At 40.1% G+C, this 24,657-nt stretch overlaps 4 protein-coding genes across 4 annotated transcripts; 1 reads left to right on the top strand and 3 right to left on the bottom strand.

The window, feature by feature from the left end:
* Positions 1-248: 248 nt before the first annotated feature.
* On the bottom strand, positions 249-1,644 carry LOC310939716 (gamma-crystallin M2-like; the record flags this gene model as incomplete). Its single annotated transcript, XM_083904532.1, has 3 exons — positions 249-527; positions 616-858; positions 1,612-1,644. 3 exons carry the CDS (start codon positions 1,642-1,644, stop codon positions 249-251), a joined length of 555 nt encoding a protein of 184 aa, XP_083760658.1.
* A 2,672-nt stretch (positions 1,645-4,316) lies between these two features.
* inpp5e (inositol polyphosphate-5-phosphatase E) lies at positions 4,317-7,578 on the top strand (the record flags this gene model as incomplete). The annotated part of the gene is made up of 10 exons (XM_083905290.1): positions 4,317-5,089; positions 5,478-5,601; positions 5,672-5,769; positions 5,844-5,968; positions 6,092-6,211; positions 6,444-6,551; positions 6,673-6,834; positions 6,912-7,027; positions 7,110-7,246; positions 7,446-7,578. The coding sequence occupies 10 exons, from the start codon at positions 4,317-4,319 to the stop codon at positions 7,576-7,578; spliced, it is 1,896 nt and encodes a 631-aa protein (XP_083761416.1).
* A 2,200-nt stretch (positions 7,579-9,778) lies between these two features.
* On the bottom strand, positions 9,779-19,746 carry pmpca (peptidase, mitochondrial processing subunit alpha). Its single transcript, XM_083904506.1, has 13 exons — positions 19,648-19,746; positions 18,335-18,537; positions 18,171-18,250; positions 17,715-17,797; positions 17,526-17,620; positions 17,348-17,448; positions 14,282-14,545; positions 11,767-11,859; positions 11,569-11,687; positions 11,385-11,475; positions 10,951-11,013; positions 10,713-10,857; positions 9,779-10,574 (listed from the first exon to the last, which is right to left on the bottom strand). The coding sequence occupies exons 1-13, from the start codon at positions 19,704-19,706 to the stop codon at positions 10,405-10,407; spliced, it is 1,566 nt and encodes a 521-aa protein (XP_083760632.1). The 5' UTR covers positions 19,707-19,746; the 3' UTR covers positions 9,779-10,404.
* A 2,017-nt stretch (positions 19,747-21,763) lies between these two features.
* Positions 21,764-24,439, bottom strand: LOC310939804 (granzyme A-like; the record flags this gene model as incomplete). The annotated part of the gene is made up of 5 exons (XM_083904648.1): positions 21,764-21,925; positions 22,002-22,271; positions 22,949-23,090; positions 24,131-24,266; positions 24,379-24,439. 5 exons carry the CDS (start codon positions 24,437-24,439, stop codon positions 21,764-21,766), a joined length of 771 nt encoding a protein of 256 aa, XP_083760774.1.
* Positions 24,440-24,657: the final 218 nt, after the last annotated feature.

Below are 24,657 nucleotides of genomic sequence, written 5' to 3'. Positions count from 1 at the left end.
TATGGGCATACCTTATTGCACAAAGTAAATTGCACTTGTCCTCATAAATATACTGTAAAATGGGCAGTGCAATAAATACAACTGACAATTGAATATATTCTGCCCAACAACAACTGAAAATAGCTGAAAACAATCCAGGAGATTGGAGAAGCTGATGTGAATGAAAGACACGGACCATCTCTTAAATGTGAAGTAAAGACCATGAATGCTCAGAATAGGTTAGGACAGTTTTATTCAGTGCAAAGAGTCTAATACCAGGACTCGTTGATGCGCCTCATGCTCATGAACCTCATGCCGCTCATGCCGAAGTTATTGAAGTTCCTGTACTCGCCGGGCCTCATGTACATCATCCTGCCCCTGTAGTGGGGCTGCTCATACATGAGCCAGTGGCCGTCCATCACGTTGCAGGACATGCAGTTGGACATGCGGTAACGATCCATGACACTGTCACAGTCGTCCATCATCTCGTGCATCTGGCCTCCGTAGTTCTCCCTCTCGTAGATCTTCATCCTGTAGGATCCTCTGTGCTGTGGTGTGCAGGACATGACAGAGGTTTACTCTAAAGCTAAGCACACACGTCATCTACAGGACATCGAGCCAGGTGTGAGGTCTTACCATGGGGATCATGCGGCAGGACTTGATCCAGTCGCTCATGCCCATCATGCTCATGTAGTCGGCGTACTCGCCCCTCTTCATGAAGTACTGGTTGCCCATGTAGTTGGAGCGGTCGTACACCATGAAGCAGCCCCTCTCCACCCTGCAGGAGTGGCACCTGCTCAGGTAGGAGGACATGTCGGGACAGTCGCTCATGCACTCATAGGAACGACCCTGGAAGTTCCTGTCCTCGTAGAAGGTGATCTGAGGAGACAGAGGCAGAGAGGCTTTGGTTAGAGATACTATATGCAGCGTATACATGACATGATGAAGATCAAACCTGCACTATGAATATAGAACAGAACAATGCAATACATATATGAAGAACAGTGGAGCTCAAAATCAAACAAAGATACATCAATAAATGTCAGACATATAACCAATTAATAAATTATAGACTGAAAAAACAGTGGTAGCTGTTATTGTAGTGTTTCCCAAACCTGGTCCTCAGGGAACACTGCCCTGCCATGTTTTAGATGTTACCCTGCTCCAAAAACACCCGATTCAGATAAAACATTAATTTTTTGGGGGGAAAAAAGAGTAAAATATATATATATATTTGCTGAAACATTAAATTTTTTCGGAACAATATGACAAAATTTGAAACAAAATGTTTTTAATTTTAACATTAAACACATTAAAAAAAATTAAAAAAGACAAAAGTTCATTATCAGGCTTCTGCAGAGCTTGACGATGAGGGTTATTTGAATCAGGAGCAGGGTAACATCTAAAACATGGCAGGCCAGTGTTCCCTGAAGACCAGGATTGGGAAACATTGAATGTATATTTGCAAACTAGTTTTCTGTGTAATGTTTTCATAGAAGCCATGTAGGGTAATCTGTCCAGTAATAAATAAACCATACATAAATAACACATCGAAAAACATTTGAATTTCCCATTTTTAACTTTTTACAATTTGGTGACAGGTAAAGCAGCAAGAACAGTAAGTAAACTCACCCTGCTCATCATGTTCATTCCACTGGAAGTCATTTTGCTGGACTCTGGGTGTCTGCTGTGGTTGCTCTTGCACAAAACTGTACTCTGCCTGGTTTAACCCTCCTCTTTTATACCTGCCCCACAGAGCGAGCCCTTTGTCTAAAACCCCCTGACCCAGCAGCGGTGCCATGGAAATGTGCAGAATATGGACCACTTCTGGGGGCACACAGAACTCGTGAAAGGGTTAACAATCACCAGTCGCACCTTGGCATTGTTGTTTGACGGTGACATTGTCAGCAAAAACATGTTTTCTATTGTTTGATTTTTCATGACATTTAAAGTCACAGATGTAAGCATGTTGTAACGCAGAGAGAAGAATGTTGACATTACCCTAAACATGACAAAAATAACATTACACAATACACAGCTAAATCTGTGTATGACAAAAACATCATTCTAGTCAGTTATTTTAAGCTTGACTGCATTCCATGTAAAGAAAATACAAATCAGTAAGATGGTGAGTTAAAAACATAAATAATGTTGTTTCAGATGTTTCAAATAATGCTGCTCACAGACTTCTGTCCATATTTGACTTCTGTCAAGACCAATATGAATCAATGGATCCAAATGACCTCATTTCAACTGTACAAGTCTTTGGTGCAAAAAATATACTTTCTTTGAGCCCTTCAGTGAATCAATCACCTATTAAAATATCACAGATGTGACCTTTCTAATGGCTATTGTTTTTTGTTTTTTTAGCATAGATGATAATGAAGATACAGTACAAAGCAAACGTTATATGTATGGAAGCCCGTTTCTGCCACATGGGGAAAGATAAAATACATACTAGAGTCATAATTATGAGACACTAAGTCATTATTACGAGATAGTAAGTCATTATTTTGAGATTATATTGCATAAGTATGAGATGCTACGTCATAATAATGAGATACTATATGAAATTATGACTTAGTATCTCAATATAATTACTTAGTATCTCATTATTATGACTTAGTATCTCATTATTATGACTTAGTATCTCATTATTATGACTTAGTATTTCAATATTATGACTTAGTATCTCAATATTATGACTTAGTATCTCAATATTATGACTTAGTATCTCAATATTATGACTTAGTATCTCATTATTATGACTTAGTATTTCAATATTATGACTTAGTATCTCAATATTATGATTTGATATCTCATTATTATGACTTAGTATCTCAATATTATGACTTAGTATCTCAATATTATTAATTAGTATCTCATATGACTCATTATTATAGCATCTCGTTACCATAGCATCTCATTATTGTGATTTATAATCTCATTATTATGAAGTAGTATCTCATAATCATGACTCATTACTATATTACATCATAAATATGACTTACAGCTGACCCTCCTGTGGAGTATAATAAAGCAGTACAAAGTGGAAGGGTTGATATTATTTGGTATCTCATCATTGTGAATTGGTATGTCATAATTATGACTTAGTAAAATATGTTTTTATTTTTCAATTGGCGTAAGTGCGCAGTTCCACTTCTCAGCACAGGATGGCGCTGTGACGCGTCTTCGTGCTCTGTGTGTCTCTCTTGTCTTAGTTACTAAATCTGTGTTGTCAAACGTTGCTAAGGAAGTCGAGGTAGAACTAGCTTATGAAATAAGCCGCACCGGGAACAAACGCCAGTTCACAAGAGGTAATTCCATTCACTATGTTAACACGTAAACTACCACACACGACAGCGACTTTCATTATCAGACTTATTAAATAAACTGTACAAACGTCTGCTTCAAACGTGAGCTTAGCTAACCTGCTACGATTTAGCTTATCCATATTAGCCTATAGGAACTATATGTGTTTGTAGCTCATAAAGTTTATTTGCGTGTGTTTGTACATTTACCTTGTGGCCGATGACAGCGTAGTGAGCACAATATAATGCATCATTTCACATGTACGTGTATGGAAAACTGTTTTTTCTTCTTGTTGTTTGTTGCCTGGACAAGGTTAACATGATTTAGCCGCCGCTGCTAGTTTTGGTTTTACGCTAACCTGCAAACAGGTAATGTGTCCTTCATTGAAGCTCCAGAGTGGTGATATCTGTGTAAGTTTAAACAAGTTACAGATTCGCCTTTTTGTTACTATGGTTATAAATCGGTAAACAAAACTGAACGATGCCTCAGATCTAAAGCGTCTGATTCTTGAGTTATGTGATAATTAATTCAATTTAAAGTGTTTTCACTCACCTAAAATTTAACTCATGTACATCCTTTTTATTTATTCTATGTTTAATTATAATTCAACTTATATAACACTTTATTATCTCTATGGAAATGTCAAAATTCTCAATTTTTCTAAGCTGGATGCACACTTATAAACATACTATTTTGAAGCAGAAGTTGGAATAAAGCAGTAATGACATTATTATGTGGTTGAAAGCCCCAGAAATTAAGAGAATGACAGATTTCTCTCCATACCTGACAGTCCTTGCTTTTTTTATTTGAATATAAGTCCTTCTTACTATGTTTGTTATACACAAAAACACAAGAATGTCTTCATCTGCATAACCTGAGACCAAACAAGGAATTTCTGGATCAGCAGATTTGGTTGAAGGCATTTTACTGAATTATTTTGTGCTCCACATCTTTAGGTGTGTGTTCCAATGCAATGAGTGAGATCCATCCACCCGACCACAGCTGGTCTCAGACATGACAAGAGGATGACTGAGAATGGAGTGAATGGCAGCCTGGATCAGCACTGTGAAGCTCCTGACAAACAGGATGCAGTTGTTAATGACAGCAACAGGCCACTCAAAGCCTCCTTAGCAGATGTCAAACCCTGCAAGGAACACAACGTTGCTGCCAAAATCACAGCTAAAAATGGTGAGGGAGAAGTCATTTCATACAAACCTCGGCCTCCCTTACTCCCCAGGCAGTCAAAGTCCATCAGAAGTGGCTCTGTTGAGGAGATGGTGCAAAACATGACGCTGAGGAACAGCCAGGAGAGTTTGAGTGACCCGGTTGAGACTGGCTCCTCTACAGACTCACTTAAAGATGATCGAATGGTCCCAGCTCGTGATGGTGCTGCTACCATCAAAAACCAGGACTCCAGTGTGAGACCGCTCTCCCCAGTCTTCCAGCGGAGAGGAAATAGTCTGTCTCAGTATGAAATGAGCCACAGCCAGCATAGCGAGCCCAAAGACCTCGGGGTGAGGCCTGCCAAGTTGCGACTGTCCCCAGTGCAACCTTCAGGGCCACTGCCCACTCTGGAGAAGAACTTTGTCTCAGCCACTTTAAGGGCCGCTAATAGGATTGACAGGGATTGTTTGGATTATGCTGTGCTGGCCAGAGAGAAGCTCGGGGAGAGACTGCACCGAAACCTGAGCGACAGCCGGCTTCTGGAGAACATGGGGTCAGACAGTGCCTCTGTCAACTCCCTGAGGTCCACCTACAGTGTGCTTAGCCCCATCAGACCTCAGGATGTGAGGAACAGGTACAGTGGGCATAGCAGACCATGTAGATAATAAAAGTGCAGTTTTGCCCAGGCTGGGTTTGAAGGATTTTTGTACCATTCTGGTGTCATAAGGCTTTTAGTTAACAATCTATGTCAAAGGTGTCTAAGCTCCACAAGTGAGAACACAAAACAGGCCATATTAGAAGTGGATCTATGTATGTTGTAAAATAATTTTCTTATAGTAATTTACGAGGTTACTTTGTCAGTAGTGTGTCAATGTGAGCTCTGATCATGTTTTAACTGAAAAGATAAAATGAGTCCAGAGAAAGGCCAAACCAGTTTATTGTGGTTTTAAACTTCTTTATGGACAGAAAAATGGAGATACACTTAATTCTGGCTGCTACTGAAAGTGCTAACTATCTTCTAGGAGCTTTCTGGAGGGCAGCGTGATGGGAAGCGGCGCCCTGCTCGGAGCTGAGGAGCTCGACCGCTACTTCCCTGACAGGAGGTTGGGTGTCTACATCACCACATGGAACATGCAGGGAGAAAAGGTACAAGGAGATCCAGGTGCTGCAGCAGCATCCCACAGCTGAGCTCTAACCAGGTTTCTGTCTTTGGCAGGGGCTGCCTCTCAACTTAGATGACCTCCTCCTTCCAACAGACTCTGATATTGCACAGGACTTTTATATTATTGGGGTTCAGGAGGGTTGTCCTGACAGGTAAGTTATGCTTTTTAAAACACAATTCTGGTGGATAATTCAAGGCTGTCAATACATTATGACCGTGTGTGCAGGAGAGAGTGGGAGACACGTCTTCAGGAGACACTGGGACCTTATTACGTCATGCTGTATGCTGCGTCACATGGTGTTTTGTATCTCACTGTATTTGTCAGGAGAGACCTCATCTGGTTCTGCTCAGGTTAGTCCCAATGCCACGCAGGAAATACACATTGGATTATCTGTAATGAATAATAACCAATAACCCAGTCGTTCAACAGTAATCCATGTGTATAATTACGTTTTGTTTTGTTGACTCACTCAGAAGTGGAGCACGCTACAGTCACAACCAGAATCATCTCGCAGATTAAGACCAAAGGGGCCGTGGGAATCGCCTTTACCTTCTTCGGCACGTCCTTCCTCTTCATCACGTCCCATTTTACCTGTGAGTAGAAATCTGTGTGTGTGAGTGAGGCTGCAGAGGCTGAAGCAGTGGTTTGTCTTAACAAGCATCAAGTGGCTGCAACTGCAGCCCGATGAAAATGTGTTTTAATGTAATGGGGCCATAATGTTGAATGGAGGTGAAATAACACTGTCTGCACATGCAATAAGAAGCATTTATCAGCGATGACACTCACCATAAATGCTTTTAAACGTGTCTTTCATTCTTTTTCCAGCTGGAGACGCCAAAGTTTACGAGAGAATCCTTGATTACAACAAAATCATTGAGGCTCTGGCTCTTCCAAAAGGCCTTCCAGACACCAACCCCTACCGCTCAACGCCATGTAAGACCACACTCTGAAATGATAGGATTTCCTTCTGTCTTTGTCCCAGCTTTGGTCTCGTTATTAAGTTTAGATTAAAGCTGTGATGTTGATATCATCAAGATCTCATTTGTGATCGCAGCTGACGTCACCACAAGATTTGACCAGGTCTTCTGGTTTGGAGATTTTAACTTCCGGCTGAGTAAGGAGCGCAGTGACGTGGAGGCCATAATGAGTCGCACAGAGGGTGGAGACATGGGCTCACTGTTGGAGCATGATCAGCTCTCCAAGGAGATGAAGGACGGTACGCTCATATCTGAGGAGTGAACACGTGTCCAGAAGCTTTTTGCATTCGATGAATTCTCACACCTGTTTCTCCAGGGGCAGTCTTCAAAGGATTCCAAGAGGCACCGATACATTTCAACCCAACGTACAAATTTGACATTGGCTGCGAAATCTACGACACGACCTCCAAACAGAGGACGCCTTCATACACAGTAAGAAGAAAAGTGTTGAATGTTCTTGTCACACATGAACAGTGTTGAGCTGCACTAACTGGATCTCTGTTTGTGTTCACAGGACAGGATCGTGTTCAGGAACAGACAGGCTGATGACATAAAGGTGGTCAAGTACACCAGCTGCTCCAACATCAAGACCTCAGACCATCGGCCCGTCATCGGGGTCTTCCAGGTCAAACTGCGGCCAGGCAGAGACAAGTGAGTCACAGACAGGGTTTCATTTTTACAGGATGTGACACAAACATTCACATGATGACCTGATTAGAATTTGTATCTTCTACCCTCCTTAACTTGATAGCTGAAGTTTTTCTTTTTTGGAAATACTACACAAAAACATCATCTTTAACATCTATACTGTATTTGCCCGTGTGTGTGCGTTTGTGTGTGTGTGTGTCAGTATTCCTCTGGGTGCGGGACAGTTTGACCGAGGCTTGTACCTGGAGGGCATCAGAAGAAGGATCACCAGAGAGCTGAAGAGGAGGGAAGCGATGAAGAACCACAGCAGCAGTACCATCTGCTCCATCTCTTAAAGTGGACTCTGATCCAGAACAGGCTGGACTGGTTCAACACTGTTCCACAAACAGGCAGGTGGAAAAACGACCAAAAGGAAAACCAGCATTGACGTGCCTGGTTGTGACGACTGAGCAGAGTGCGCCCTCTGTTGGACATTGTGAGGAACTACACTGTTTCCTGCAGCTGGCTGCACTTGAGTGCAGGGACCTTAAGGTCAGAGAGACACAGCAGTCTGACCTTTATATATTCAGCCACCTGGTGAGACAGTCACGTGATGCAACGTACACTGATGTAACCCTGCAGGCTGAGTGTCCATTTTAACTTTGCTATTAATATTATAATATTATATAGATATTGTAATAGCATCACGAAACACAGTGTTTGATCATCTTTGTTGTGATTTGTTTTCATAACGGAGAACATCACATGAAACGGCAGCAAACATTTAGGTGCATTTTAAGTCATTTAGGTCAATTAAACTTGAAAAACTGCTTTAAACTAAATTTTATTATCAAAGATTGGGTACAAATGAACATTTTAAAGTGATAAACAAGAATCTTATGTTCATGGAATGACTAGAAAGCCAACATATTCATTTATTTTATAGTGTTCGGTCAGTTCCATTCACATTTTCCGCATTTATGTGTGAAACTCACTCTTTGTTTGATTCAATCCAGATTATTTCTGGAAAATGTTCACACTTGTTTTGAAGCACTTTTAGATAAACAAAGTCAAATGTATAGTTATAAAGATAACAGCACTGCAGTCTGGAGGTGTTCCATGGTATTGTTGAATTTCAGGGAGTGTGTGACAGTTTATATTGAGGAAGTAAACTTTGTGTAAAATAGACTTATATTTATACTGTTACAGCCTGTCATTAATGTTCTCTCATTAGGCCAAGTGATCTTCTGCAGCTAATTTTAACTTATTGCCTTACCGCTGTGTAAACTCCTAAACATTAGAATGTATCCATGTACTGTATATGTTACATATTAATGAAGCTGCATTTCCAGCATCAAGAGCAGTAATGCTCCACATGAAGTGCCTGTGGGTCTCGTCTTTCCTCAGGACCTTCTATCTTTATTTTTTTTTTATGTTAACCTGTAACCTTACAGTCTTTAATAAACATTTTTCTTTTAAGTGAACTCTTAATTCATTTAGATTATTAAAAAATTTTTTACACAGTAAATGAACAACTTTGAACAAGGTCCCATATTATCAAAAATCAACTTTTTAATCATTTAAATCCTTATATTTGGGACTCTGGGGGTCAGTCGGCAAAGTGTGAAAAAAGATGACTTACTCATGTTTTTGGTGGTCCTCCTCAGTCTAAGTACAGGAGATAAAAGACGCAATGTTGACTTCCGCACTCATTGGGACATTGTCACAATGCACTAAATTCCTGGAACGGTTGTCTCGCGGCTCTCCGATTTGTCTGTAAAACACGCGAAAGTGCTGGCAATGGTATCCAAAAACCGGAAGTCCATGAAAAGTTATATTCTTGGCTCCACAGTGCAGCACAGAGTCCTACACAAACTTCCAGCCTCAGAGGATTTATCTGTCCAGTGGATACATGATATATATAACAGCAATGTGCCTGCTAGAGCCTGCAAATGATCACTTTTCCAAATGCCAACTGCTGTTAGCTCCCCGTAGCCTCTGTGGCTAATGTCATTTCCTGTCCCTTAAGTTTCGTTTTCCTTTTTTTTATGGTGGACCTAAATAAATATTACTTAACAGAGCATTCTGAACAGGCAGGGTGATTGAACTGCTGTGGTGCTTCATCCTTATGGTATGTTGACCAAAGCATGTCACAGACATAGGAGAAATAGGGAGAAGCCACTAAAATAATGGTAATAAGTCATTTAAAATGTTTTACCTGGCAGTTGTAAACCTCTCAGACCAGATACTGTGTATGTACGAGTACATTTCTGCTGTTGAAGTGAAGAAATATTTGATGGTATATTTGTATGCCATTATCATAATGTGCTATCACAATTGCAGCTTTTTTACTTAATCATCAGCATGTTAAAACACAAGACAATGCTAATATTTATTATTTTACAACTATTTATTATGCAACTAAAATTCAGACTGGAAATAAGACCCAGGATCAGAGCACCAGCCCACATCTCACCTTCCTTTGTGCCAGATTGTGAATGACTTGTCAGACTTGAACTCGGCCTGTAAATGATCTCCTTAAAGTTTATTGGAATTTACAAGGGTAACAACACACACACACGGACACAAACGCACAGAATCAGGTTTGAGTCTCTACAGGAGACGTCTGTGACAAAAACCATGTTTTCAGTCTGGGACACAAACTGGCTTCCCTCTGAAAGTTGACCATACATATTTCTTCATAATTATTGAATAAAGGAGTGCTGTGTCTTGTATCTCTTGTGCCAGTAAAGGCAGATTACCAAGTGCCGTTGTATAAATAGTTACATTTGCTCTGGATGAAAAGAAAGTGTGAGGTGTGAAATTGAAGGAGCTGAAGGTTTGAAAACTGACGGTACCAGCGTTATGACCTCATCTGTCTCTCTGACAAACATTTCACTGTTTAAAAACAAAACGTGGTGGCTTGGGCTGAAAAATCCCTTTAAAACCCATCTCCTGCAAAGACATGAGTAAATATTGAAACATGGCTTCCTGGCCACCAACAGTCAATACATATACTCCAACTGTATATGCTTTTGACAGTTTCTTTTTAAATCCCCCAGTGTTGGGGATGTTGCGTCCTCCCTGACTGAGCCGTGTCCAGCTGCGTGATGGGAGGGAACATAAGCGTAATCTTCTATTTTTCAGTTCATATGGGCTGAGTGGCCGCGGTGGGCGTGGCTCTATCGGAACAGACGATACATGCGCGGCAGGCGGCCGTCCTTGCTGGACAGTGCGGCCTGGATGTGCTCGTATGACGGCAGCTCAGTCAGGTCTCCCAGAGCGGCCACTGCAGGCTTACTGCGCAGCATCTTCGTGGTCACTCTTTTAATATCGCTGGCCGTCACGTTGGCTGGAAATTATAGTTTATAGCAGTTCAAATCAAAACCACCAACCAAATATGTCTTTAAATTTCATTTCATTTAAACCCCCCCCCCCAAAAAAACCACAATAAAAATACAAATATGTATTTGTTTCATTCAATACTCACTTATTAGGTCACAGAGTTCATGTGGCAGTTTTCTCTTTCCTGTGGAGAGAACCTGCCGACCGACATCCTCAAAAATAACCGGCCGTGACTCCAGGTTCATCATCAACATGGACTTGAGCTGAGTCTTTGCTCTCTCCAGCTCCATCTGGACAGAGAGGTGAGAAGAGAAAACGCTTGTTAGAATATGAATCATGTAAGAATAACTAATGAGTCTGTGAATCTGTGATGACCACATTACCTCTCCTGCGTTTCCAGCCATCTGGATGAATTCTCTGGTTATTATTTCCACCATTTCTCGCACCTGGATATAAACATAAAGAATTCAAACTGAACCACTAGACATTAAAGTCAGAATATTCACTCATACGTCACAAGAAATTAGGAAAAGTAAATAAATAGCAAAAATGTTAAAAACTGAATTTTGGCTGCACCTTTTCGCTGCCTTATACAACAACGCAAGGACAACAGTCTTCCCAGACAATTATACTTATTGATGGCTATTGGTAAGTGAAGAGGATTAATATAAGTTTAGAAAACAAGTTACAGATCTGAGCTTTAAGAGGATAAAACAGGTGCATGTATAAACCAATGAAAACTATTTAAGTTGGAACCTTTCAGCAGAAACTACATCTAACGTTTCAAAACCTGCAGATGTCCTAGCGTTGCACCAACCTGTCTGGGATCAGCACTAGCGTGGATACACAACAGGCCGCTGTCCTCGTAGCTATGATGGTAGGAGGTGGCGTTGTACATCCAGTGATGCCTGCACAAAACAATGAACGCTAAATTAGTAACAACTGATACATCCTGTTGTCTGCAGTTGTATTAATGAAAAAGTGGCCCTTCAGCTGTTCACCTGTTGAGCACGTTCAGGTACAGACGGGTGAACATGCCTTTCCCAGGTCCTCCCGCTGAAAAGGAGCCTCCTCCACCCATCATCATGTTGAGCACAGCAAATGGGATAAAGTCGTCTTCCTATTAAAAAGAAACACTTTATTTTATATTTTTACATGAATCACATAACCGATTAAATCGAGGAACCACAAACACACACCAGGAAGGAGCAGGTCTCCAGGCCGATCATGATGTGGGTGAGCTCTGGGATCGGGGTGGGGCCAAGGCTCACGTCTGACATGTCCTTCTCCATCTGTCAGATAAAAAGACAATGCTATTATATCACATAATTAACTACAGCAGCATTCAGATCATTTTCTTATGACAGTGAATTTCTTTCTCAAAAATACTGTAGTTAACCTCTTCTTCCCTGACCCTCTTTTTGGAGTCCCTGTTCGAAAATGACATGCCCAAACTAAATAGAGTAAATCTCTGCAGTTACAAGCTCTATGTGGATTAACTTGGTATCAAAATATAACACTTGTGAGATTCCGCCAGATGTGTAAGTTTCACTGTAGATGTCAATGTGTCAGAGTAAATGCACATGGAACACAGCATAAATGAATTTTTTTCTTTCGCCTAAAAAAATATTGCATTTTAAAGTAAATATCACCTTTAAAATATGCAGTAGGAGCTTAAAAACGCATGGAGGTCATGTAACAACATGTGGACATGTGCTGTGCTGAAGTGAAGCAGAGTGAAATGACAGAGGTTTTAGTAAAGAGTTGTCTAGAAGACGGTTAAAACAGACGGTGAAGGAGTATCAACAGCCATCCTTTGCTTTACAAAGCTTTAGAGCATAGGTTCTCACTTCTGGGGCCTCATGTACAAAGACTTGCGTGGATTTCCTACTAAAACTTGGCGTACGCCAAAACCCAGAAACTGATGTACGCACAAATAAATTCAGATGTATCAAAGTGTGCGTACGCATGGATCCAAGATGTTTCCTTTGTACATCCCAAATCAATGTGGAATTGAGCGCACATGCAGAGGTGCCAAACTCCTCCCTGTCCACGCCCGCACGTGGGCACCGCACATTTCCACAGTCATATCACGTTTCATACATCTGAATGTGAGCGTGGAAAAGAACGTATGCCACGTTTTTGTGCGTACGCAACCTTTGTCATGAGGCCACTGGTCCTGTTTCCCTGCTCAAACACACCTGATTCAAATGGTAAGCCCGTCACTAAGCTCTGCTCAAGCCTGATAACGACCCATTTATTTGAATCAGGTGTGCTGGAGCAGGGAAACACCTGCAGGACAGTGGCTCCACAGGACCAGGGGCCCGGTTCAGAAAGCAGGTTTAGTGAAAACTGAGTTAGTTCACCCTGAGATGAGGAAAAACTCTGGTTTTTGATGTCGCGGTGCAGATCCTCCCTTAGAAAGAAGTAGTTTATTCAAGTGTACTACAAGTATATGTATTTTATACTAAAACTGAGGCAGTATACTTGAAGTTTACTTTTTATATACTATATTTTATATACTTAAGATGAGTATATACATATATACATATATATATATATACATATATATATATATACATATATATATACATATATATATATATACATATATATATACACTGTGATATAATCCATATATGCCTTTCAAGACACTCGGTGACCTTGAGTGTCTTGAAAGGCGCCTTCAAATATAATGCATTATTATTATTATTGTTATTATAGTGGAGCATCCTTGATAGTTGATTGAACTAAGTGTTATCACCTGTTCTGAAACCAAAAACTCAGAGATTGTCTGACTGCTGTTAAAGTGAAAACCTGCAGTAAACAACTTGCTCAACACCAGAGAGCAGGTAAACACAGGCTACGTTTAAACTAGCTGGATATTTTTAAAAACTGATATTTTCCTCCATCGGTTTTCCAAAATAACTTTGTGCACACATTATCGTTTTCCAAAAAGTTTCCGTTTATATTAACCCGCATAAATATGCTGTCCAGAGCCATCATAACTGCAGTATAGGAAGAAGAAGAAAACCGTACAAGCCAATCAGAATCCTCATCGACAACAACAACAACGACTGACCTCTGACCCTCGATGTATGGACGTAACTATTCAAGTGACAGAAGCGATGATCGCGTCATCCTAAAATTCTCACGCCACTCCTATGGGACAATAACCTCATTCTCAAAGTTCTCCCACCAGACAGTAGTCTGCCCAGGTCGAACCCAAAACCGGCGATGCCGACGGTGACACAGTCTGGCCCTAACACCTCTCCACTCCTCTACATACTATTGGAGCTGTATTTGCAAATGCAAACATGTAAAAAGTCCGTGCACCAACCTAAATGCTACTGCTACCCAGAATTCCATGATCGTGCTCGTGTAAACGTAGCAACAGTTAGTGAATAACTGACGATTTAGGGTTAGTGGAGCATGTATCAATCAAAAAGCCACATACTTTCCCCAGGAAACACTGGGCTTATATTCATCAAACTTTGATTTTAACTTTGCAAATTAACCAATAGGTGACAGGTTAAAACTAATTTGTCACTTTCATGTTCAAAACAGTGACCAAAAAAGTAGTTTGTACAGGTTTAAGCAAAAAAAAAAACTTTACATCCCATGATTCTGTCTTTTTGAAGCTCTTTTCCAGATAAACGTGAGCTGAGGAAAACATTCAGGACCAAATGTGTAACAATTAAGCTGCTGAATTACCTTGACAATGCCACCTGTGTACTGTGCTACAGACAGGTCCACTCTGGACACAGTGCTCGTTCCCCACACTGGCTTCACATCCAGCAGGTATTTCCTGGCACACTCAACCAGCTGCTCATGCTCGATGCCCACTCCAGCCAGCACCATGCGCTCAGGACAGTAGTAGGTACGCAGGTAGTTTTGCAGCAGTTTTTTGTTGATCTTTTCTACGTTAGCCACAGGACAAAAGCGTGGAAGTCCCACTGTGTTGTCTCTGTAGGCAGCCTGGAAACAAAACAAGCAACAGTCACACACTGGTTCAAACATAAAAAGCACCTCATCTATCTATAAAACTAGTTGTGTCTGTGACGGGAATATCTCGCTGACCGTAAGTAGGGATGCACCGAGCAAAAGTTTTATAATGGTGACGGCTGGGATTACTGCGGCTGCCGAGGACCTGCAGCGGAGCTGATTTTCCTGGTTAACTCCTTGTCAATCATGCTCGCCTGTGAGCTGGCTGTAAACTGTGGAATGGATTACCTGAAGGCGGAGTCATGCATCATATAGCCCAATTTATACTCCTGTGTAAAGTGCTCTACGTAGATTACGCAGAGTCCTCTGCGTCGATGGAGAGCCTGTCGGAGAGCCTCTGTGTCGTCTCCGACTGCACGACATAATTTTTAAGTGTCGGTCACTCCGTCAAGGGCCAATGGAGACGGCAAGGGCTGCGATTGGTCCTCAGGACAGGCCGAGATACCGCTGCTCTGTGCCGGCCACAGTGCACACCTAGCGTCCACAGAGACAGAGCTGATCACCGCCGAACTATAAATACGTCATATCTTAATACACACAGCACATGTTTAGACTCTAAATGGCTAATTTCTCGCTACAAATTATCTTAAAACTGTGTTCCGTGACAGAAAAGTGAGAAACGGCCACTGTTTCAACAACGACAGTCTTTCTCTCTTGGACGCCATTGCTCACTATAGCCAAAAGCACAACAACCTTGCGTAGCGACCCCTACTGATTGGGCGGGAAATTGCAGTGCATATCCGTCACCCCGACAAAGAAGTATGAAGGCTCGAGGGGTCTCTGTGGTAACGCATTACACAGTCGGAGAAGTATAATGTGGCCTTTACTCCGCGTCTCATTGAGACACGCCTCAGTCCAGAGCAGTCAGGGAATCACTTGTGGAGACATTTCAGCAGACTGCACAGACATATCGGATCGGACATTTCTAGTTGTATCGGAACGATACTGGATCAGATCGGCCCCATCCCTAACTGTTAGTCAGATCGATCTAAGATTTTGGATATGGGTTGAGCATGGCCCAATGGTGTGCATCTTTGATTTTTGAATTCATTTACGTACGAAGTGTATCGCAGCCCTTCACTGTTTCCAAGGGGACAGGTTTCCGGGGATCTCCACCCCGTGTCTCAGGATAGGTGCATAGCTCTCACTTTGGTGATAGTCACACCATGAATACACTATCAGTAACCCAATTCACTCTGGATTTCCACAGCACATACTTCCTACAGGCAATGCACTAGTTTAAATAAATTCCAACTTTTAGCTCTACTGACATCTTAATGTGATGCTGAGAAGCTAATTGCCAAATTTAAAAATCAAATCTCACAGTTGGTTTGAACTCTTGATGTGGGTTTTCATTGTACCATTATACTTGTGGCTGTGTATGTAGTTTACTATGGAAGCAAATTTGTGCCATTATCCAAAATAAAATGCATTAACAGAAATGCTTTTTCATATTTGGAATATTTTTCATAATCAATATTCCAAACTGAATTTTAATTTTCAACTTCTAGACTGCTTATTCTGTGCCTTAATTAAAAGACAAAGCAAACAGAGAAATGCTTTTTCATGTTTGCTGCAAAAAGTGTTTCATAATTCATATGAGTTTGCAATACGGAGCAGCGCAGGATAGAGACGTCACTGGCCGCTCCCCTTGTTCTGGCTCTGCCACACACAGCCACTCAAACGAGTGGAGGACCATCGCAGACCAGACTTCTCGGTTAAATATAGAGATGTCAGAAATTTCCCTGGTAATTGTCGGAGATTAACCCACATTTTTAGGATTGTTAAAGTAGTTTTTAGCGATCTACAGTTCAGCATTATTGTTTGGCTCGATCCTTGTGTCGGAGTTCTCTGGAGCGCAGACTCCGTGTGACACAAACACACACAGCTGCAGCGTCTATGCAGCTGGTCACAATCAGCAAAGCTGTCCCTAAACGCACCAGACTCCTTAGTGAGATTTTAGACGTTTCCCCCTGTAATTGTTGGTGATTAACCCACATTTTTGGGATTGTTAGGTTAGTTTTAACTGATCTACCGTTGTGTACGACTTCTTTTTTCCTGTGACGGCACTCTGGTCAATCAGTCGTTGGCAGTCTGGCGAAGTGGCGATACCACGCATAACACCTCCTCAGCACCAAAGATATAGAAAAGGGTAGATGTGTCGTCCACGCTGCTGGCCAATACTGTCGTTTGACACTCCGCCATAGGACATCTATACCTTAAATATCTATGCTCAGCCCGATTAGAAGAACAAGGGGCGTGGCCAGTGATGTCACTATCCTGCGCTCATCCGTATTGTGAACTCATTTGAATTATGAGACACTTTTTGCATGCGAACATGAAAACGAAAAAGCATTTCTTTTTCTTTTGCTTTGTCTTTTAATTAAGGCACAGAACAAGCAGTCTAGAAGTTGAAAATTAAAATGCAGTTTGGAATATCGATTATTAATTTTATTCATGAGTCAAAAAATGCAGCTGCATTTTGAAAATGAAAAAGCATTTCTGTTAATGCATTTTAATTTGGATAATGGCACAAATTTGCTTCCATAGTTTACTGATAACAGCTTAGACAACTGCTAGTTGTCCTAGTTATCCGAAGGGAGACAATAAAGGCATATCTTGTCTAATCAATTAAAAACAGATTTTCGATTTTTTTTGATAGCTATTTAATCAACCAATTAACTGATTTGATCAGTTACCAATAAAAAAATGTTTCCATTATGTTAAGCTTCAGCACTTATGTCAGTGTTGGTGTCTAAATCACATTTAACTCACAGCGTGGATCATTTCGGTGAGTAAAGGTTCAGGGTCCGGCCTCATATTCAGATCCTCCAGCTCAAAGCGTACCACCATTTTGGTCATCTCAATCTCTTCATCTGTGTAAAAAAAAATATCTCATCATGAAGACTGCGGAGGAGTCAATCACTCATGTGTCATTTCACGCATGACTCACCCAGCAGGCGGGGCTGTAGCACAGCATCAGAGAGAAGACTGACCACTGTGTCCAGACCCTTCACTTCAGCAGACACTGCATACATGGTGGTGTCTCTGCACAGTAAAACAAAAGGCTGCATTACTCAGAACATATGTTCTACTCACATGTTGGACTTTCAAACACTGACATAAGTGAAAGATCTCATACCTTGAGGTTTGACAGTCACATATTCCTCCGTGCTTTTCTAGTGTCAGCAGGATTTCATCTTTACTCCCATACTGAGCTGTGGACTTAAAAAAAAAAACAATCTACCATGATATATACAAATTGTTTCAATACAATAAAATATAAAAATATCTCTTTCAAAATGCATGAATTGGTGTATGTCAATGTTTTCACTTTTGTTTTATACTGTGCCACAGTGACTCTCAATGTGCACAGGACCAAATCACACCAAACAATCTTTACACTCCTCATTTTATTTAACAGTATTTATCAAGTTGTTGCAACTACATTAATGCTAAGTTGGGAAAACAAAATTTTCTCTGTTGTTATGCAGCACTTCTATTGCACCAAGATACTTCCTAATGACATTTAGCAGTCAATCCAAACAACAAATAACAGAGTTGAGCTTGTTTAAGTCTCAAAGGGGAAGATACTTACAGAAAAGGCTAGCTTCTCTAGGAAATGTGCTATTCCACTTGGATATTTAGCTTCATATCTGGATCCAGAATTTACTAAAACTACAAAAGACAGAAGAAAAAACATCCACATTTAAATCACAACATGACTGGATACAAACATAATTTGTCACTCCTGCAACTTACTTCCCACTGTGCAGAATTGACCAAACTTGTTTTGTGAGGCAACTTTGAGGCCATTTTCTAGAGTCGTTATTCTGGTCTCATATTTTTCATGACCGTCCAAAGACGCAAACACTGGTTTGGGGATGCCAGGCAATGGTGTGGAGAGGGAGATGTTTGGGTATCTGCTCCCACTGCTGTACTTCCTGTCAGATGTGATCCCAAACCTTCAGGAAAAAAAGCAATACTTTAACATCAGGTAGATGTGGAAACAGCAACTAGCCTCAATTATAATTACTTTTCATTTACTTATTAAGCCTTTATTCTAATGGCAATATAAGCAACCATTTTTTGACAAACGGTCTTTGTCGTGCCAAATTCCAATCCCATGTTTGCAATTTGAATGTTGCCTTGAAGAAGCTGCCATTTTAAATGTAATAAAATGTTGCACAGTGTCACTGTAGGGTTTTAATAAAAAAAGCGTTGTTTTCAGAGAGGCGTCTCTGATTAGTCCACACTTTATGAGACATTAATTGAATAATAATTAAACACACATACAACCAAGCACTATTAAAACTACAGAAATCTGATACAGCTTTGAAACACACCCAGATAACTAATTCTAATTAATTCCAATTAACATTTCACCCATCGAAACACTAATGTACAGTATCTGGAAGAGTATTTTTTTTAATACTTTAAGACAAATTAATTGTGACTATAAGGGGATACCATTTTAAAAAGGTTTTTAACATCTATTACATAATGTAATTTACCAATCAATATAAGCCCATGTGCCTCGACAAATAGTGAAACATGTACAACAACTTGAAATAACATAAAAAACTTGTATTGTTGTCAAATTAAAGGAGAGCAAAAAAAAAAAAGAAGAGTACTCCATTATTGAGTAGTAGTTTTTTTTATAAAGGTCTCTGGCAAATTTATATATCATTGATTCCAGGGACTTTGTATAGATTTCTATGTAAATGTTGTCTTGTGGATGAAAGATTTAGCTAAAATAAGCAAAACATGAACCATTATATCCAATTTCGTGTTCAACATTACAGCATAAAATAATATCATTATCATTTATAGCAGTAACAACCCTGTATGTTATATCTAACCATTCTATAAAGTGTTTACATAATAATTGACTATAAGAAGATGAAACCTTAATTTGACAAAAAGTGATGAGGCAACATTAGCCCAGACTGTTAGCATCATGCTAACTGAGTGAGCTAACGTCGCGTGCTAAGAACTCAGATACTTTGGAGGAACGAAGCGAATGTGACACTAGATTTTCCACGTTTCTGTTAAACACGTAGTGTAAATGTTACCTGTGAACACGACCCCAGCGTAAACACAAGCTCCTACAGCTCGACATGTGAGTCGCCATCTTCGAGCTTCAGTGACCAGTAATCAACCCGGAACATGATGACAGTCTCCATAATCACTTCCGGCGAAGACACAAACATATAACGCAATAACGACATAATATTTATTATACATTAACTACTTTTAATGCGATAGTAATGACAGCCTTCCATCTGGAGTTGTTAATTTAATTGAAATTAATTCACAGATTCTACCAACATGAGTCTTAGTTTAATTTAACTTGTAACTTTATTTTTAGATTATTTTTATTTTATTTTACGGTATTTAAGCATGGTGTAGTTTAATTAAGACACAATACATACTACAAACCTTTTTACTTTTTACATTCAAGGGCCAGAAATTATAATTAAGAATGAAAACTCTCATTTACAAAAGCAATGCAAAATAGGCAGCTAATCTCTGATTGGTTTGTTGTATCAACTTGAATAGTGGAAATAATAAGTCAGCACTGTGTTTGTGTGTCTGATTGTTTCCACTGGTGGTTAAATGTGGTTAAATGTCTTTCCTCTACTGTTCTGTCATTTTGATTCGCATTACAGGCCACAATTATTAGGCTTAATAACGTGATATTTTCCTTACAAATTGCAAATGAACTCTAAAACAGCTCACTCTATGTCTCTCACAAAAGAATTATGGATAATTTAAGTGGCTGGTGAAGTAAAGAGCATTCCAGGCCCCATTTAGATACTCATCACTGAATCGATTCTGACACAGAAATCAAAATAGCTCTTGAATAACACAAACATTTCCACCAGAAATTGGAACATTGTGGAGCTGCAGACTGAACTGGGCTGTGACGAACAAACTACAATGTTGTTTCACTTGCAGGTCAGCACTGTGCTTTGGTTGATTCCTGTGTTGTTGCACTGCACTTTAGCCTATGAGCTCCACGACACCATTCACTCTCTGAGAGAAGAAAACTTCCACCTGCAGCACCGGCTGGACAATCTCAGCCATGCTCTCAGGGATTTGAAATACCTGCTGACTGAGCATCTCAAAGGTAACAACACAGTCATAGTTTGATTGTAAATGTATTTAATAAATGCACCTCCGCAAAAATCACTTATTTTTCACAATTTTTTCAGTATCTGAAGCTGAACATGACACTGAATAGCTGCGTGTCTGGAAGGAGTGGGTTCACCATGGTAACTTCTCAAAATAAGCTTTAACTTGACATCATGAGAAAAAGCCATGAATGTCTCAACAGCTGTGTGACATTTTCTAGCCATCACTGCAGAGATTCACCCGATGTAAGAAGAGGCACTTTGTTTCATCAAGCTGTACAATACTGGTCACTCTGTCTTCAACACCATGGATTTCCTCTTCTTTCTTTTACCCCAATTCAGCGATTCTTTCAACGCTGTCATGACTCACCTGAAAACAACAAGCTGCAGTTAATTCAAACTTAAGTTAACACTTAAGTGTCCCTTAAGTAGTGCATGTCTATACTGAAATTAAGTAGCAGGAGAAGTCAGTGTTCACAAATGCACATATTACTGTGATATACAAGTATATTTTATCACAGTTGTAAGAAGCAACTCCGTTTACCAACTGTGGGGGGAGCTCTACATTGTGCTACATTAAACAAAGATGCAATAACAGTTACACATAGTACATTTATTGATTCTTGATATATATGTACATCTTCTGTTAAAAGCAGAATATATGAAAACAAATTTAAAAAATTTACATTGAAAAACAAAATAAAGCAATCTGTGTGTTATTATATAGCATAAATTCCTTTTGCTTTCAACGAAACCACAATTTCCCAGTTTTTGTATGTGCAGTATTCATCTGTAATGTCATTTTCAGTCTTCAAATAAAGGCACATTTCCAATATTGAGACATGTTGCTTGTTTCCTGTTGGGAGTTCAATATACAAAGACTTGTGGTCACTGTGATGATTTGCTGTGATGTTAATGCTTTGACGTTGCCTGTTTTTACTGCAGCAGAAGCCCCCCTCTATTATATATGAGTAGGGAAAGTGGATATATCACACAAAGTCTAAGCAATCAAACTGGTTACCTCGGAGGCAAATAGAAACTCCTTAACAGTGGCTCATGTATCAGATTTCTTCATCGTCTTTTGGATCCAGGAGAGTTGTTCCTCTGAAAGGAAAGTGTACACGCCAGGTTTTTTTTTGGCGGCACACGGGTTGCCACCAAAACAAGTGACTCCAATCAGCTGTTTGTTGTACAACAGCGGGCCTCCTGAATCCCCCTGCAGAGATTAAAAATACAGTCACAGATGTGAAGAATGGCAGTTTATTTCCTGTAAAACATTCCCTGTAACTTACGTTGCATGTATCAGCAACATTTGTACCATCTGAACCAGCACATATCATGCCCTTGGTGATAATAGGGTTGTAGTTGTAATATTCAGGAGTGTTGCACGTCCTCCTGTCGACCACAGTCACAGTGACTGACCTCAGGACATCTGATGTTTTCTTAGCTTCTGTTACGCCCCATCCAGCCACCGTACATTTGGTGCCAGGTTCTGGGTCTTTGGCAGCTTCACTCAACTTGAGACACTTTACTGTGTCAGTTTCCTTCACCTTTTTTTGAAGCTGAAATGATAAAAACAATAATAATAATGATAATAATAATAATAAAATACATTACATGAACAAAGTGGTGTCTGTGAGAACATCTGCATGTTGAACCACTGCAGCTGGGGATGAACGATTAAAGGTGCTATATGAAAGAAATCTATTTCTTTCATATACATAAATATATATATATTAACAGTGTATATATATACATATATATATACACATACATACATACATATATACACACATATGTATATATATATACATATATATACACACACACATATATGTATACAATGTTTTTACAGGCTGATATTATCACCTTGGTGTCTCCTCTCATCATGTGATAATTCATGTTAAAACTTTCACTGTCAATTGTCGGCTATCGCGACACACTAAATTTAACCAAATAAAAGTCCGTATTTCCATATTCCGGATATAGAATAGAATAGAAAATAATAGAATACAATAGAATAAACACATTAAAATAATTCACAATATTTCCCATGTTTCACCTTTAAAATAATCTTAATATTTGTGATAAACTGAGGAGATGAATGAGACAAGCAACTGTCTGAATGTTAACTCAAATAAAATAGCTTTGAATGGCATCGTTGAGAAAATGGTTTCTCATTCATCATAAGCCACTTTCATCATCCATTCTTCATCATCACAGCTGCAGTAAAGTTTACCTTGAGCAGCATGAGGTCATTGACCCTCTCTGTTCTGTTATAGCAGGGATGAGGATATTGCTTATTAACTTTCTGCTTGGCTTTCTTTTCAGCAGCTTTGATGGAGTGTACACCCAGCCACACCTCTTTAATTCTGCCGTGGCTAAAAAAACAAAACAAAACAACACAGCATAGCGTTCAATTCACAAGTATAGTTCACAGAATTTACAGGTAAATAATATGTAGATTCAACTGCAATTATTATCATATGATAATCACTGTAATATGACTTATATAATAATTAAAGTTACAGGTCACACTGTTTGTCCCTGTGTGTTGGCTGACCCATCCAGGGTGTAACCCGTCTTTCACCCTACGGCAACTGGAATCGGCACCAGCCCACTGTGACCTTCATGGGGAGGATAACGCAGTAGACGATGATTGAGAGTGTTAAATTCACTTTTAAAGGGGAAATAAGTAGTTTATAGTGCCATCTAGAGGAGAGGCTGAAATTTACAACAAAGACCTGCTGCTCTGCTCACCCCCTCCCTTCCCTGAGCGCTACGGTATCCGCAGCTGGTCAAATGTCGTCCTCGTTGTCTTTCTCCGTGTCAGCAGATGAGGTTTGTGAGGCGAGGGAGAGGGCGAGCTACCGCGGCTGTAGAAGACGAAGCGGAGAGAGTGGAGGCGGGACTTCCGCTACAAGTAAAGAGACGCTTGTTTTGTTCTCTCGCGTTTGTCCTTACAGGCTCCGGTAGAAACATGGCGTCTTGCTGCTAACAGTGGCTATGCAACCGCGGTCCGCAGTCATGTTATTTTACATGACTTTTTGAAACACTACGAAAATGAAACAAAAACTATTATACAGCGACTAGACAATGCAGGAGCACATAATATGTATACAAAAGTGGATTTTGGGTTATATAAACCCATAAATACTACACATTGTACCTTTAATACACCTCAGCTGAAGAATCAGTTACAATTTAGTTGTTTAGTTTAGTAGACTCGCAGGGTATAAGTGGACAGGTCAGGAGGCTACCACAGGGACAGCATACAGAAACATTCACCTCCCATTCACCCTCACATTCACACCTACAGCCAACACACATGGATAACTTCTTACTGTGAGGTATACCAATGTTAACCACTGTCTTGAATAGTGTTGGCAAAATATTATCTTGTGATTATTTTTGTTCTTACTCAGCACAATGTGCAGCTGTCAGGACCCAGGATGGATGGATCAGCACCCCTCCACAGAGCGGTTTGTGAATCAGAGCCATGAAAGGCATTGAGTGAGGCTCAACTTCATTTCCATTAATGATCTCAGAACCATGACCTACGACAAAAACAAAGGATGAAGACAACAGATTAATTAGCAAACAGGACAAAACCTGCAGCATTGACTACATTGTGCTAATTAATTATATATATACTGTGTATATACTTACTTGACCAGACAATGAGGAGAACAATGCAGGAAAAACGAGTGAAACCCCCCAGGTGGAACATTTCAACTCTCTGTCTTTGCTGTGCTGAGACACACTGAAACTCACACTTGTCTTTATGTGTTCAGCTCAAAGGATGTGGTTTGACCATGAAAATGTCATCTTAATGGAAGTGATCTCTTTGATGAGAAACAGAGTGAATTCAGATGGAAGAATGTGGTAACAGCAACTGTCATTGATCATCTGTCCACCATCGTCACAGGCGTAAACGTGACTAACCTC

The sequence above is a fragment of the Microchirus variegatus genome (genome assembly GCF_963457635.1).
Source record: "Microchirus variegatus genome assembly, chromosome: 18".
Lineage (NCBI taxonomy): Eukaryota > Metazoa > Chordata > Actinopteri > Pleuronectiformes > Soleidae > Microchirus > Microchirus variegatus.
The sequence above is the reverse complement of the archived record's forward strand: the minus strand, read 5'-3'. Positions and strand labels throughout refer to the sequence as shown.

Coding starts and splice junctions, on each gene's coding strand:
- pmpca (XM_083904506.1), bottom strand. CDS start 19,706: ATGGCGACTCACATGTCGAGCTGTAGGAGCTTGTGTTTACGCTGGGGT. Junction 18,251..18,334: donor TCAATTCTGCACAGTGGGAA/GTAAGTTGCAGG, acceptor TGTCTTTTGTAG/TTTTAGTAAATTCTGGATCC. Junction 11,476..11,568: donor TACCTGAACGTGCTCAACAG/GTGAACAGCTGA, acceptor TGTTTTGTGCAG/GCATCACTGGATGTACAACG.